The sequence below is a fragment of the Engraulis encrasicolus genome, chromosome 7 (assembly GCF_034702125.1).
Source record: "Engraulis encrasicolus isolate BLACKSEA-1 chromosome 7, IST_EnEncr_1.0, whole genome shotgun sequence".
Lineage (NCBI taxonomy): Eukaryota > Metazoa > Chordata > Actinopteri > Clupeiformes > Engraulidae > Engraulis > Engraulis encrasicolus.
In genome coordinates this window covers 38526382-38542161 of record NC_085863.1, presented here as the reverse complement: position 1 = coordinate 38542161, position 15780 = coordinate 38526382, and the positions used below count along the sequence as shown (strand labels likewise).

The 15780-nt window shown below is 46.8% G+C and overlaps 1 protein-coding gene across 10 annotated transcripts in view; it reads right to left on the bottom strand.

The window, feature by feature from the left end:
* Positions 1–15780, bottom strand: part of sipa1 (signal-induced proliferation-associated 1) — a 75992-nt gene that overhangs the window by 30713 nt on the left and 29499 nt on the right. For 7 of the 10 annotated variants that reach the window (XM_063203465.1, XM_063203470.1, XM_063203472.1 and 4 more), the window contains exons 2-9: positions 8976–10491; positions 7865–8087; positions 6846–6970; positions 5630–5818; positions 4756–4930; positions 3383–3486; positions 1717–1874; positions 525–1167 (exon numbers count right to left, since the gene is read on the bottom strand). In XM_063203465.1, the coding sequence (XP_063059535.1) occupies positions 525–1167; positions 1717–1874; positions 3383–3486; positions 4756–4930; positions 5630–5818; positions 6846–6970; positions 7865–8087; positions 8976–9935 (2577 nt within the window). In that variant the 5' untranslated portion in view covers positions 9936–10491. The other 3 variants (XM_063203468.1, XM_063203466.1, XM_063203467.1) reach the window with 3 other exon arrangements.

Here is a 15780-nt window from a genome sequence, read left to right as displayed (position 1 = left end):
CCCCCAGAGGGTGTTGGGGAGCTCTAGGGGGGCATTGAGAAGGATACAGCTGGAAAGGGGTGGTGCTTAGTTAGCATTGGGGGGCATAAATCCATTTTATTTTTTTTAAATAAGGGGGGGCGTTGTCAGTCGTATGATGAGGTCAGGGGGGGCGTTGGGAGGCTTCTGATGAGGCCAAGGGTGAGTTTGTTCAAAAAAGGTTGAGAACCACTGTAGTACAGTCTTTAGGACAGAGTTTGATACCTCTTTAGAACTGCGATTTCACTGTGGACAAAACTTGCATGCGTACGCAACCGTGCATGCGTGCCTGCGTGCAAGTATATGTGTATGTGCACTCACTTACCTGCAGTCTCTGCACAATCCTATGCACTCCTATATGTACAAACAATATGTAGTGAATAGATCTAGAGGTACTGTACTGTACTGAGCTATTAAGATGTTTTGTGATCCATTTGTGTGTGTGTGTGTGTGTGTGTGTGTGTGTGTGTGTGTGTGCGTGTGTGTGTGCGTGCATGCTCCCTCACCTCCAGTCTCTGCACGATCTCCTTGATGTCCTCGGCCTGGTTGTCCATGACGTTGATGGACACCGACTCGCCCCTCTCGTAGAAGATGTCCAGCGAGGGCCCGCCCTTCACCCCGCTGTCCGTCACCGCCTTCCAGCCAATCACGTCGCGGCAGCAGCTATTGAACACCACGCGGCGCGAGCAGCGCTCGATGAGCACCACCGACTCTGCGGAGATGCCCAGCAGGCAAGGCAGCCTGGGACTCTCTAGGGCCGGCTCACCACCACCACCACAACCACCACCACTAGGGCTGTTCTGGTGCCCAGCCGTGACCGCCCACACCAGGGCCCCCGCGCTGTGCAGCTCGGCCCCCTTGGCTCCTTTGCTCTTGTCCTTGCGCTTGCTGCCCAGCGACAGCAGGGGGAACTTGGTGGAGGAGTCGATGGGCGTGGTGGTGACGTAGTTCTCCGCCAGGTCCTTCAGGTACTCCTGGCGCGTGCGCGTGGCCATGGAGCGGAACTTCTCCGACTTCTCGGCGGCGTTCTCGGCGTTCAGCACCTTGGCCAGCAGGAAGTTGCGGAAGGCCGGGCAGCGCGGGAAGCGGGCACCGCGCGGGAACAGCGGGCCGAACAGGGGGATGTCCTTGGAGCGTGTCACCGCCACCCTGCAGAGGAGGAGAGAGGGCGGGAGAGAACAGATCACAGGGGGAGAAAAGGACAGAGAGAGGGAAAAAAGAATGCCATAGAGAGAGAGAGAGAGTGCAAGAGTGAGAGAGTGAAAGAGAGAGAGGACAGAGCAAAATAGAACAGAGGGAGGAAAAATGAAGAGAGAAAGGAAAGGGGAATTTCAGAGAGAGAAAGAAAGACAGAAAGAATGTGTGAAAGAGAGAGAAAACAGCAGCAAGACAGAGCCGAGGGAGATGAAAAAGAATAGTGAAAGGAAGGGAGTGAATACCGCAGAGAGAAAAAAAGAGAGAAAAAAAGCAAGCGTTTGAGAGATAATACTGTGAATTACACATCAGAACAGAAACACCCCAGAGGACACCAATAAATATTTCAACGCCACCCTGTCGGGGGACAGCCTTTACTGGAACCGCTCAAAACACAATGAAACAAAACAACCAACTAGGAATTGCATTACAGCACACAACACACAATTACAGGAACAACCATCACAAGGCAGACAACACAACACAGCATTTTTGTTCTGTTACCTGTAATAGGTGTTTTCTGTGCAGGGCTGGTGGACCTGCACTATGATGAAGACGTGTTGGAAGTGGGAGCGGATGGCCTTGGGGGTGAAGGGGTGGGCACCGGGCTCCTGGAACACTATGGTCACAATGTCATTGCCAATGTGCCTCTTCCTCAGCAGCTGGAGAGAGAGAGAGAGAGAGAGAGAGAGAGAGAGAGAGAGAGAGAGAGAGAGAGAGAGAGAGAGGGAGAAAGACAAGGAGACAGACAAGGAGACAGACAGAGACAGAAGTAGAAAGATGAAGGTCAGAGACAAAGAGAAAGAGAAAGAGAAAGAGAGGAAGATGGAGGAAGAGACAGAGACAAAGAAACAGACAGAGACATAGGCGGAAAGATAAAGAAGGTCAGAGACAAAGAGAAAAAGAGAGAGAGAGAGAGAGAGAGAGAGAGAGAGAGAGAGAGAGAGAGAGAGAGAGACAGAGAGAGAGAGAGAGAGAGAAAGAGAGAGGTTGAAAATGGGAACACCAGGAGATGAAACACAGTTACTCGGTGCAGTAATTTGATCCCGGGATGATGATTATGGATTTTGCATGTCTAATTATATGCCCTGCGTCATAACTTTCAGAATAGCGAGCTGAGAGTCGAGCCGAGCGAATGGCTCCTTTACGGAGCAGAAACACTTCCCGTAGAGCCGCAAGAGAGTACAGGACAGGACAAGTCCTCCTGTAGCCTTGGCCTTACCTTGCCCTGCATGCCCGCCGTGCCAGCCAAACCGAAGGGGGCAGGCGCGGCCGGCTAGCCAGGGCACAGCGCCACGCTCTCGGACAGCCCTTAATAGGTTTTTTACTTTCCTCTCAGGCAACTGTCCAAAGAGGCATTTACCCGAGTAGTGGCACCATTGAAGTTAAAGTCTCCCCTGGCTGCCGGTGTGCGGTTTTAACATGCAGCCTTCACAATCAATGCACAATGACAGGATTTTACTTTGCTCTCTCCTTGACAGAGAGATGCTTATCATGTGTGTGGTTGTGTGTGTGCGTGCGTGCGTGCATGTGTGTGTCTGTGTGTGTGTCTGTGTGTGTGTGTTCTGTGTGTGTGTAGGACAGCCCTCCCCACATGCCCCTCTTCATGGCTTATTTAAAGCCACACAACCGCTCTGCTTATCTGATTTGTGCATTGTTATTATTAAGAGCATGTGTGGTTTTTGGGGGGGGCACCGCTGTGTGCATTGTTGTTGTTGTGGTTTTGTTTAGCATAACGTGGTTCATATTGTTTACACCACACTTCCCCACCCCACCCCACCACACCCTACCCTAACACACCCCATGAATAGCACCCCCCGCTCCCTCCCATCCCACCTTAACACACCCGTTGAATACCAAACACCGCCAACCCCCATCATATCCTGGCACACTTATCAGAGATGTTTTTGGTCACAACAACCCCTCTGAATGATCTAATTCTACAGGACGTTTGGGTGGCCCTCAGTCCTGGGGCCTATACTCTAAGTAAGATGATGGTTCAGGAGTAAACCAGGTTACGTTAAGAGGTAAATCACGTAATAGAAGAGCCTGGAGTCCTCAGCTCTTCTATTGGATGATTTACCTCGTAACTTAACCTGGTTTACTCCTGAACCAGCTTCTTAGTATAGCCCTCTGCTCCGGCCTTGATGGGTGAGTTACTGTACTTTACCTGCTGTGTGTTGTTGGGTGTGTAGGGCAGCATGGTGGAGACGTGGAACATGAGCTCGTAGTCCTGGTAACGCGTGTAGAGCGAGTGGGTGCCAGTGGAGTCAGCTGGGATGGGGAGCAGAGACACATGGATCATCACCCTCAATTTGAAGCATTCACATAGACATGTACAGTACAATACAGTACATTAAATTACACTTAGCTGATGACTTAGCCTACAGTTACTTTAAGTACACGAAGGGTTCAACTTTGACACTGCACAAAAGTTCACTTCTTATTTAGTCTGGTCATGCACGCAATAGGGAACAAATCAATTTGGAGAATTGAAAATTTCCAGTGAAGGAATGGGTGGGTGGTCTGATCGATTGTACCAGAAGCATGCGGAGGCATTTCATGAATGCAAGCTAAATACACCTCTCGCATCTCCCTCAGAGAAATGGGTGGACAATATGAGTAGGCCAGACTAAATGCGTGCAGAGCTTTAAAGACACAAAAGATAGGTTAGCCTGACAAAAACACACCAAGTGCTAGGCCACAGACTACTCTAGGAAGGAAGCACTGTGTACAGTAATAGGAGCCTTCCAACCATGGCCTCGTGTCTTAGAAGTGGTTTCATTTCTGAGGTGTCACACTCTCTTAATCTACATCAGTTTCACATAGACACACTAATTTCATTTCCGTACGCCCAGCTGAGTTAATGTCGTTTTCTGACAGCGGGAGACAAATTTCGGTGCCTATCACTGCACTTGTTAAGTCCACTCAGATATTACAAGTTTATGACATGCACATCGTCATATTTTATTATTCTGGCAGAGCCGCTAACATGTCCTGATGCTTTTGTATTGGAACATTTCCATCTTATGAGTCTTATCAATGTGTTATGATGTCAATGCACACAACATTATGCTAATGCTGACCCTAACAAAACTGACTGGACGGTAAGGATAGAATGTGAGTAGTCATGAGTAGTTACAAGGTGTCCACTCTCAATTTCCTCTGAGCTATGTTCAAACCTATTATGTTCTGGACTATGTTTAAACATGTATTTGTACAGCTATGCCATGGACTACTGTATGTTCAAACATGTATTACATACCTATGTTCATGTTAGTTAGTTTGAGCATCACATCACCCATATCCCATCCTTTAATAGATGTAAGACGTTAATTATGTCTAATTGTTAAATCAAGACTTGGGTTTTTCTTATGTTTCAGACATGTGAAAGTTGTATCTTTTACCTGACATGTTTCAGCGGTGTAGCTTCCATTTCTCTGATGAAGATGAAAGCTACACCATCGAAACATGTCAGGTAAAAGACAAAACTTTTACATGTCTGAAACAAGAAACCTGAGTCTCCTTATCCCTTCCACTTACTCTTGGTGTCCAGCTGTGCTCTGTATTTCTCCCAGCCCTTCAGTCTGACTCGCTCTCCCAGCAGGTCCAGGAAGTCATCAAAGGCTTGGCTAGCGCTCTCGTTGTTGTACATGTCCTCCTCCGTGCTCTGTCCTGCCTTGCAGTACATAATCCCAACCTTCCTCTGGAAATTAAGCTGCAGACAAATACAAAATGCACATAAATATCTGTAATGTTGCCATGGTTATGGCTGTGTAATTATCCTACGTATAACCATTTGTAAAGGCAACCTTGAAGGGGTTCGCTGGTAAGCGAGGTCTACTTTATGACTTGACAGCTGTGACATTTATCAAAACAATTTAGGTTCAGAAAATAGGTCACACGAATGGTACTTTAGCTTTGGAGAGAGAGAGAGAGAGAGAGAGAGAGAGAGAGAGAGAGAGAGAGAGAAAGAGAGCGAGCTGCTGTCGACCATAACTTGCATTTACAACTGCTCCATTTCCGTAAGATACAGTAGAATTGGAAATTAAAAGATGGAAACTCGGCCTAAGCCGTGGCTCAAACGACTTAGGCATCGTACTTTTACGCTGCAGACCCAGGTTGACTTCAGCTCGAGACCATTTCTCCAATCTCTCTCCCACCCATTTCCTGTCTCACTCTTCATCATCTCAATAGTGAAATGAAAAAGTCCCAAAAATACACTTTTTTTAAAAGAGAAAATGAAAGAAAAATGTCTGAGGAAGATCAAGCCTGTCCATTAAAAGAACAAAAAGGATATTTGTAAGAGTGCAGACATTTTTCTTTCATTTTTCACAGTCTTTTGTTTATGTTTAGCACCTTTTAATAGTTTGTGCGGTGTAATCTGTACACATTTTAAAAAAAGATGGAAACTCACGCCTTGCTCGTCCAGTTTCAGTAGTGTGTCCCGGACTTTGGGTGAGGTGGAGGCCAGCCGCAGGCAGTGCAGGTTGAGCTCGGGCATGATGAACTCCAGCAGCCTCTTCGGGGAGAGGCCTCGAGGTGTGGTGTGACGCGCCGCCGACGGAACCGACTCCTCCAGGATGGAGCCTCGCAATGTCTTCAGCTACAAGTAAGGTGAATGGAAACATCCTCAGAGCTAGTTCAACACTTCGAGAGCATGCCCATCTAAAAGAGCGTCAAATTCGACTCGCCAAGTGTTACTGAATTCATGCGGCAAACAGTACAGCATGCAGCATTTTAGCAGTATGATGGCCAACCACCACTGAGGAGAATCTGTCATCAAGGCCTATATTAAGCTATACTAAATTCGTCCAAAACCAGTCGTTATTTAGCCAAAGTCGTTATTTAGCCAAACTATGAACTGTTAACTACATTACATTACTCCAATTTTAAGATCGCTGCATTGGCTCCCAGTAAGCTACAGAATTGATTTTAAGGCTATGCTACTTGTGTTTAAATCACTAAATGGAATGGGACCCACATATCTACTGGATATGTTTCAGCTGTATGCACCAACTAGGTCACTAAGGTCAACGGAGAAGAATTTGCTGGTGATTCCAAAAGTCAAAACAAAGTGTGGAGAGGCAGCCTTTAGCTTCTATGCTTCAAAGCTTTGGAACCAGCTTCCAGATGACATAAAAAATGCACCCACTATTGATAGCTTTAAATCTAGACTCAAGACAAAGCTGTTCTCAGATGCTTTCCCCTAGCTTAAATTACTTATTCTTATTATTTTTATTTTTAATTTAATTTGTTTTATTTTATTTTATTTTATTATTATTTTTACCTTATGTTTTATCTTAATGTTTTTAAATGCTTTTTGACTCTAATTCATTTCCTTCTTTCTTCCCTGTTTCCTTTCATTTACATTTGTTAACTTTGTGAAGCACATTGAGTTGCACCTGTGTATGAAATGCGCTATATAAATAAACTTGCCTTGCCTTGCCTTGCCTTAACTAGCCTACTTCATTGTTAGGCATACCAAAGGTCAAACTTAGACAAAGACGTAGAGAATGTAGATCTTGCACTCTCATAGATTTTGTAGAGTGGGGAATTGAAATATTGAAAAAACACGCTCTTCTTTGAAACTCTGATAGGACTTCTGTGGTAGAGGCCTAATATTAGCTCACCTCTGTTGTGCGAAAGATGATCCTGTAGTTGTACTGTGCCCCACTGGTCCCCTCCTTCTCTTCCCGTCTGAAACTGATGGCCACTGGCCCCAGACGGTCATCCACACCAAAAAAGTTTTGATGATCTTGTGACAAAAAGCAAAACGGATTCATGGTAAGATTTTTTTTATTTTGAAGTATGCGGGAAGCTAGTTAGATGAAACAGAAAACACAAAGCTAGGAAGCAATTATTTTAAGCCCAAGCCAAAAAAAATATATAAATGGAAAGAGAACGTGTGAAATGTAGCCTATATCGTCTCTTCATAACAAAACAGTGAAAGTCCCGGTCTTTTCGGAACATTTGAAAAAAAAACAACAACTAGGCAGTAGATACACGCAGCTGAAAACAGACACGTCCTAGTTTCACATCCTCTTGGTTTGACTAGCCTATAGCCAAAGCCCTACCTAAGGCATGCAATGTGAAGAGCACATAGCAAAAGCTTCGCCATCTCCCACCACAAGATGCACCACCACACACCAGACCCCCTTTATTTGTCAGGCGAGTTTTGTCTGCCACATAGAGCCACCAAAACAGCCCGACGGAAGTAAGCGCTGTAAGTATGATGTGTTTTGTTTGGTGGCTGTCTGAGCCTGAGAACAGGTATTAGGCTCAGGCTCACTCACTCTCACACTCCCACGCACATGCACAAGAGGTGTTAATCTCGCATCTCTTTTTTTCAGTTTTATTTTGAGTAGGTGGTTTTTTCAGAACTATTTAGCCATTCACACATGGACATGAAGCTTGCACGCAATCTTGCTCATGGAAACGAAACGAAACACACAAAAAAATACAAATAGACACGGACACGCATTCAGCACACGCACGCACGCACGCAGGCGTGCACACACACACACACACACACACACACACACACACACACACACACACACACACACACACACACACACACACACACACACACACACACACACACACACACACACACAAACACACACACACACACCCCACAGCTTTTTACCTTTCATGTAGAAGTACTTGTGGTAGTAGCGAGCTCCGAGGTCGGCGTGTTCGATGAAGTAGTTGCTCTTGTCCTGCTGCTGCACGTTGCTCTCCCGCGGCTCCTCCAGCACGGACACGGCGTCATTGGGGCTCTGCATGCTCCGCCACTGGCCCCCTCCTCCTCCACCTCCACGGCAGAATACCCGCGTCCTGCCCAGCCCCACCTGCTCCTCACCTCCTACCTGTTAGTGGAGGAGGGAGGTTAGGGATAGGAGTTAGGTTAGAGCAGCCATTCTCAGCTTTTTTGAGGAAATGCACCTCCAACCCCCCCCACCTGACCTAATCATAAGCATGTCAACGCCCCCTTGACCTCATCATAAGCATGCCAACGCCCCCCTAACCTCATCATAAGCATGCCAACACCGCCAACCCCCATCACCACCACCCAAAGACAGAATGTTAAAGAGTATGAAAACAACTATTGATTATGCTGCATGATTATCATACCGCTTTCTAGAATGATGTGAGGGAGAAGGTTCTCATTTGAATGGGCCTTTCCAACAACCCCATTTGTGACTCAGTACCCCGTTGAGGTTAGGGAAACACGGTTATTTCTCTGTGCTGTATGTCTGCTTTAGCACAGGCCGGAATATGAGGGAGTTATGGTTTGGGTTGGGGTAGTGATGGTGAATTTGCTTTGTTGCCATGCTGCATTTGTGTAATGTGTAACATGGCTATACAGGATAAGGAAATGAAAGGACTGAGTGCACCGGTTTGCCTACAGATGCAGATGTGTGTCAGAGTGTGATGCTGTGGATTTGTGTACTGTAAAGACGTTTTAGTATGGATGCTTTGGATTTGTTCAATGTGTATACAAAAAGTACATGTACATGTATGTTGATGCACACTGTAAGTTACTCTACTCTACTTCTTATGTAAAATGTTCATACAAACAACATACAAAGTGTTGTTGGTTTTGAGTCTCTTAAGAAGACGTACTTGTCAGACATGGTAAAAAAACCCAGCAAAACTTTGTGGCTGAGGTAGATGAATGTATGTTATAACAGTAACTGAACTATATGTTATAAGTTAACAAAGACATAGCATTACACAGGAGGTTTCTACTCTACCTCGTTGCGGAAGTGCGGGCAGCTGAGCAGCATATCGTTGTCATTGCCGTCGCCCTCGTCCATCAGCAGGCCCGATGGGTCCAAGTCCTCTCCGCTACCGGACCCACCAGACCCGACGCCTGACCCTCCGCCGCCAGTCCCACCGGTGCCGCCAGCTTGCGAGGGCGACGCCGGGGACGCCTGACTGAGCGGTCGCAGCTGCGAGGCAGCCGAGGCGCCTGATGTGATGTTCTTTTTACGGCCGATGCTGTCTCGGTTAGACGCCGCTTCGGACATATCGAATAGTATACTCTGCACATCGTAGTGGGCAAAGTTCCTCACCCACGTGGTGCCGGTCAGGTCGCAGGAAGCTGGCGTAGGCGGCAGGAGGGCCGCGGGGCTACTGAGCTTGGGCCGCTTGTGCAGCCCGTCTGGCTTGGGGGGCTTGGCCGGTTTTGGCTGGGGCTCCCCGGTCGTGGCGGATGAGACGGCACTATCGGGTTCCGTGGGAGCAGGCTGAAGGCCCAGCAGCACTAAGGGGTCTTTGAAGCGCTCTGCACTGGGGCTCAGGGGTCCGTGGTCCCCACGCCCTTGCGACTGCATCTGCCTCTCCAGCGATGACAGGCTGCCGTACTCCCGGTGAAGGAACAGTGCAGAGTCCCCCGACCCCCCGGATACTGTGCACTTGTCCCCCGCCACTCTCGTGGCTTTGCCGGCCGCCTTCCCGGCCGAGTCCAGGTCCCCGAGCGTCACGTCGCTGTTGCTGCGCTGCATGATGTGCTGGCTGCGGCTGCTGCCCACCGCGCGCATCGTGTTGAGCCCGGCGCGACTTGGCGTCGTCACGCTCTCGCATTCGCCCTCGCCGTCACCCCCCCTCCGCGGCGGCCACTCCACCCGCGTCCGGTCAAAGTTCACCGTGGCGAGCGGCGGCCGGGGGCTCTGCCGGCGGAGCTTGCGGATGAAGAGGTCGTCCGACTGCATGGCGGCCAGGCCGAGGATGTTGAAGGGCCTCAGCTTTCCTGAAAGGTCTCACAGCCCTCAGTAGTAAAGAAATAAAAGGGTCTCGCCTCTAGCCTCAGCTCGGATTCCGGGCTGAGGAGGTTGAAGGAGCTCAGTTTTCCCAAAAGGTCTTCAGTCCTTCACACCTTGTCTCTGCTGCTCTGATGCAATGCGCCAAGCTGAGGATCCTGAAGCCTCAGTTCCCTAAATATTCTCTTAAGTCCTCAGTAGTTAATAGTCTGTGTTGATCTGGTCCAGTTGTCCACCAGGTGACCTTCAGATAACCACCTCTCAAAGCAATGTCTCTGTCTCCATGTGTGAGTAAAACAGACCTGGTCTGGTCTTGGTAAGCTGGTGACTGGGAGATGTTCTTGACGAATGCACATCCCACGTATGAGGAACCGAGGTTAAAAACAGAAGTGTCCGGTTCTAGAGGCGGGAACGGTGCGCTGTGGTTCCCTGTGCATCAGCTGCTGCTTCCCCATTTGCCTTGCGGGGGAGTTTCAGGTGTGCGTCAGCGTCAGAGCTCTCTTCTCATCTGTAGAAGAAGAAGAAGAAAAAGAAGAAAACAAATACTGTTAATTTATGAGGTAACCACGTTGTGACATTAACTGACAGAGGAAATGACAGATGTTTTTTTCGACAGTGAAATAATAACCCATGATGGTGAACTTTGATTGCAAACAATGAACACTGATACTGACATTTCTATACTTGATAACCTATGTTGTTACAGAAGAACACTTGTAAAATGTCATAATCGGTAGTGCTGATTTGTATCGGCAGAGATGTATGGGTTGGGGGGCGGGGGCGGGAGGTAAACGGCTTTGGGATTCTTGTTTCTATTCAAGGAGCAGAGAAAAAAACACTGTTATGATTTGATCTGTTTTGATGTGTTTTGACAGGCCATGATGATTGATGTTTGTTGCAGTGTCACCATAGCATCGCAAACCTTTTCTTGGATACCTTTAGCATAAACAGCACAGCAGCGGCAGCAGCAGCAGCAGCACACTCTCTCTAGTCGCCAGGAACACAGCAATTGTCAAACAGCAAACCCTGTCTTCCTTACAGCCCAAACAAGTCCGTACGGCACTATCGCACACCATTGTCCTACATCGCTCTAATAACCTTGTTCACTATTATTTCTCCCTTCCAAAAATAGTCATCTGCAGCCAGTGCAAGGCATATACAGCACACACCACATCCACCCCGCAGACTGTCACAATAGCTTGCTTCACATGGGGGAGGGGGGTGTTCTGGGGGGGTGGGGTCCTTCCTGCTCACTGACTCAGGCAGCCTTGGAGTAAAATAGTAATAATGTAACAATGCTGCCTTTGCCTGCCAACAACAGAGCAGCGCTGGAGAGAGAGAGAGAGAGAGAGAGAGAGAGAGAGAGAGAGAGAGAGAGAGAGAGAGAGACAGACAGACAGACAGACAGACAGACAGACAGACAGACAGACAGACAGACAGACAGACAGACGAGACATAGACACACTCACAGCAGGACTAGATAAAGGAAGAGAAACAGTGAGACAGAGATGAGAGAGCGAGAATGAGAATTATCAGCAGCACGAGCAAAGCAGAAGGCAAAAGGAGAGAGACAAAAAAACACTCTCCCAAGAGTGTGTTGGTCATACCTTTTCCCAGAATCGCCTCTTAACATACCCCCGTCCTATCACACTGTACTACTTGCATACACTGGTAGCCACCTACACATGGTGGATGGGGCAGCAGAAGAGCTGTGCGGAGCTGTGTGGCAGAGAGCTCCAGTACCGTGCTGCACGAGCAGCTCGAGTGGATGACACTGGCCCTGTTAGTGCCTCGACCGTTAGGCTCTCTCACTTAAAGGGCCAGTGCGAGAATTTACCTCGCTTCTGCTGCTCTGCTCGGCTATGGCAATGTACTGTACAGGTCTGCTCTGCCATGGCAAATGCACAGTAAATTAACAGTTTGCTCCGCTCTCTGAAACATCACAAGACTGTTGTCGAAACAAAGGAAACTTAAAAACACTGCACAGTAAATGATAGAGTGTTAAATCAACACTATGAGAATCCTCTGGGAGCAAATACAAACTACTATAAAATTGACTCTAGAGGTGTTGAATTAACACTGCATGTTGTTACTGTGTAGGGTTAAACCAAAACCAAGCCAAAGCTCACACATCAGCTTCAGTTATAGTAGCTGTCACAGAATAAGCGATGCTTCTTGACTACCAATACACTTGTCATCTCTGCTTTTTGCCGTGCTCCCTGCCACATACAGGACTGTCCCGACGCAGACCCACCTACCTACCCTGTAGAATAGTAGCGTTCGCCGAGTTTTCTCCGTTCTCTTTCTCTGTCCGCCATCTCTGCTTCTCTCTCTCTTTCTCTCCTTCTCTCTCTGTCTCTGTTCTCTCGTTCTGTGTCTGCATTTACGTCAAGCATGCAAAAGACGGAAACCCGCTTGCAGTCAGCACAGAGGTGAGAGGATGAGCTCGTCTCTCATTTTGAGGCTGTTTCCTGCCCCTCACACACACAAGCCACAACACACACCACCCCTCCTCCCTCCTCCCTCTCTCTCTTTTGCCCTCCCTCACACACACACACACACACACACACACATACACACACGCACACACACACACACACAAACACAAGCCAACACGCGCAAACCCCTGTCGAGATGATTTGCTGCCTCAGGAGCAGGTGCAGTGTGATGCAGTGTGGCTGAAGCCAGTGCGGAGTGCATAGTGCTGCAGAGACGCTGTCTCTCTCTCTCTCCCTCTCTCTCTCTCTCTCTCTCTCTCTCTCTCTCTCTCTCTCTCACTCACTCGCTCGCTCGCTCAGAAGAGTAGAGGAGGAAGCCATGCTTTTGCAACAATTGTCTCGCTCACTTACACACATCCACATGAATGCACAGACACATATAGTATATTCACAAGCACACACATACACATGACTACAGAAACACTCACGACCACACACACACACACACACACACACATCAATGCGCAGACACATACATACAGGCACACACGTGCACATGCACAATCGCACAAATACATACACACTCACAGACTCAATAACACGTGTGAAAAGATAGACGCACACATGCAAATACACACATACACACACACACACACACACACACACACACACACACACACACACTTACTTATACTCAAGTACATGAAGCCGCACACACCACTGAGCACATCCCAAATGATAATGATGTGTCGTATATTGCCCACTTTCCCTTTAAAGTGCCTTGTGGGTTGAGATAAAGGAAAAAAACCAACTTCTTCACTCCTCCTACTATCAGAAACTCAGAAGTAGCAGCCTTTTACAGAGTTGACCAACAGCTTTTTGTCTGTTTAATGTCCCCACAGTATGTAGCGACTGAAATGTGTGTTTACTGGAGACAAACACCCCACCCCCGGCTTGACGAGGCACAAACACACAAGATTGCCCCAGAGCCGGTCAGTATGTGTGTGTCAACGTTACAGCCATCGGAGCTCTTTCCCATCTAGCAGTGTATAATGACGGTGGCTGGCCTGGCCTGGCCTGAATGGCTGTGTCAGTGGCACGTCCTTATCTGCATAAACACCTGGAGGCTACGCAGTCCTCAACTGACACCCGCCACCCAAAATAGGATATTTTGTTTGCAAAATACGACTGGTCCCCAACCAATGATTTGCGCTGATCCTTGCAAACGGCCCTATTTTGTATAATAGACAATCGGCAAGTGAATAGAGTACGAACAGGAATGGCGTTACGTTTACATGTTATCTGCAGACAGTACAGAATGTTTACGATGTGTTTTTTAGTGGCCATTTTGTGTCTCTCTCCTATATCTACAGTACATTGACTGTTTTTTTGACAGGGAGTGTGAAAATGTAAAAAATGTGCCAAAGCATTGCCAAAATGTTGACAGATTTACTGGAGCAAACTTTGTTGTGCGAAAACAAGAATGTGGGCAGAAATGTTTTCATCAGCAGTAGGGAGAAAATATGCTGCCTATTAGTGTGGTGCCTTTTTAAGAAATAAGAAGTAGCCTACAAACTTTGTTATTCGCCACATCAGTGGAATTTTAATTGGGTTTCTCTGAGCTTGGGCTCTATCTAATGTGCGCTCTGAGGGATATTATTGTATTGAAGAAAAAGCCAATGATGTAAAATCCCACAGACACATTTTCACCTTCAACTTCTGCAAACTGACTTTTTTTTTTACTTGTATTAACATATTTTTAAATTACATAATCGTTTCTTTTTCCTGTCCATACAGATTCTTCCCTTCTTTTGATCAGGAGAAATATGAATAGAAGACTAGGACGGAATGATGGCAGTGTCTAGACAGTCCTTTTTTCCTAGCCTAATATGTGACATTGGCGTCTGGCAGTGAGGTAAATGGGATTTTAATTCCCAATGGGAACTTGTGCAAGTCTTGCAACGATTTATGAAACTTTTTGGCCCATCATGAGAGTGCTCATCCCCATGCACGTTCATATGTGAAAAAATTATCGATTTTTTTATAATTAAGGTTTCACCAGAGGCTTCCCTGTCTTCTTCAAGATTAGTGCTCTTTTCATTGCTTTGAGTAGTGTTTAAATTACTGTTCCTTGCTGTAAAGCCACTCATGTGTGCAGTATTGAGGAATAAAGGCAAGACTTTTGCTAAAATGTAGGGTACTTTTGTTGCTCCTGTTGCGCCTAGAATGCAGTGGTGTCTGACTGGCTAAGGTCGGATATACTGTATGTGGCAATGTGTTCAAACTTTCTGTATCTGCGGATTGAGACATACTATGCTAGATGAAACTGATGAAGATGGTGGTAGTGATAGTTACTCCTCACTCTTACGACATGGAAAGAGGTCGAACATTCACTTGTGTGCATCAGTTGAGGTCAGTGTACAGTAGCTTCCTTCCCTCTCTGCAAGCACCACAGCAGCATCATCTGTCCTGTCATGGCCTGCTCATGCTTCTGAGGCATGCTTTTACACAAAGACGTTGAATTCTCCTCTAAAATGTGCTGCTGCGCACACAGGCAAGGGCAGACTGTAATTCAAGTCAGCAAGTTGTGTGGCATGCATGGACATTGTAACAAAACACAACTGTGAGCAGGGCTTGACATTAACGTTTCACTAGTCACTAGCCATTTAATCTCGCTAGAAGCCAGTTTTGTTAGTATTTTTTCAATACCAAGGTCTTACTGGGCATAACATTCACAAATACATAATATATAAAGATATAAAAAATGACAGATTAATCTAAAAATGTTAAGTATTCTCCAAAGCTGTAGCACATAAGACCAATCTTTGTTGCCAGAAAACCTTGAATCCTTTCTCCCAAAAGTAGGCCTACTTCAGTTCACAAATGTCTTGTATTTTAACACCCAAGATTATTATGACTATTTTTCTGTGAATGAGTCCTTCAGGTTTTTCTCTAGTGTATCCACTCATTCGGAAGTTTACCAATTGAGTGTCTATGGAGAAGAGTTTTACAATCAGGAGGCAGTCCGTCACAGGACAGTCCCCTGACAGGACCACTGTCACAGGGCCATCCCCTGACAAGACCACAGTTCTTTCTATATGAAATGTTTGGCCCATGGATTTGCTGTCGGCCACAGTTTTGGGGCTAAATCTTTAAATAACATTACAATGAGCAATGAATATTTTATAAATCTCAAAGAGACAGATATTTTCTCCCCATCATCTCGGTTATTAAATATTTATCCGTGCTGCTTAACATGGACCTTAGGGTTATAGCTCACAACATCAGTTTTTTTTTTGAGGTGCCACATTAAAGCCAGTCAATGCGTGTGCAAAGCAGAAACAAAGAAATGCAGAGGG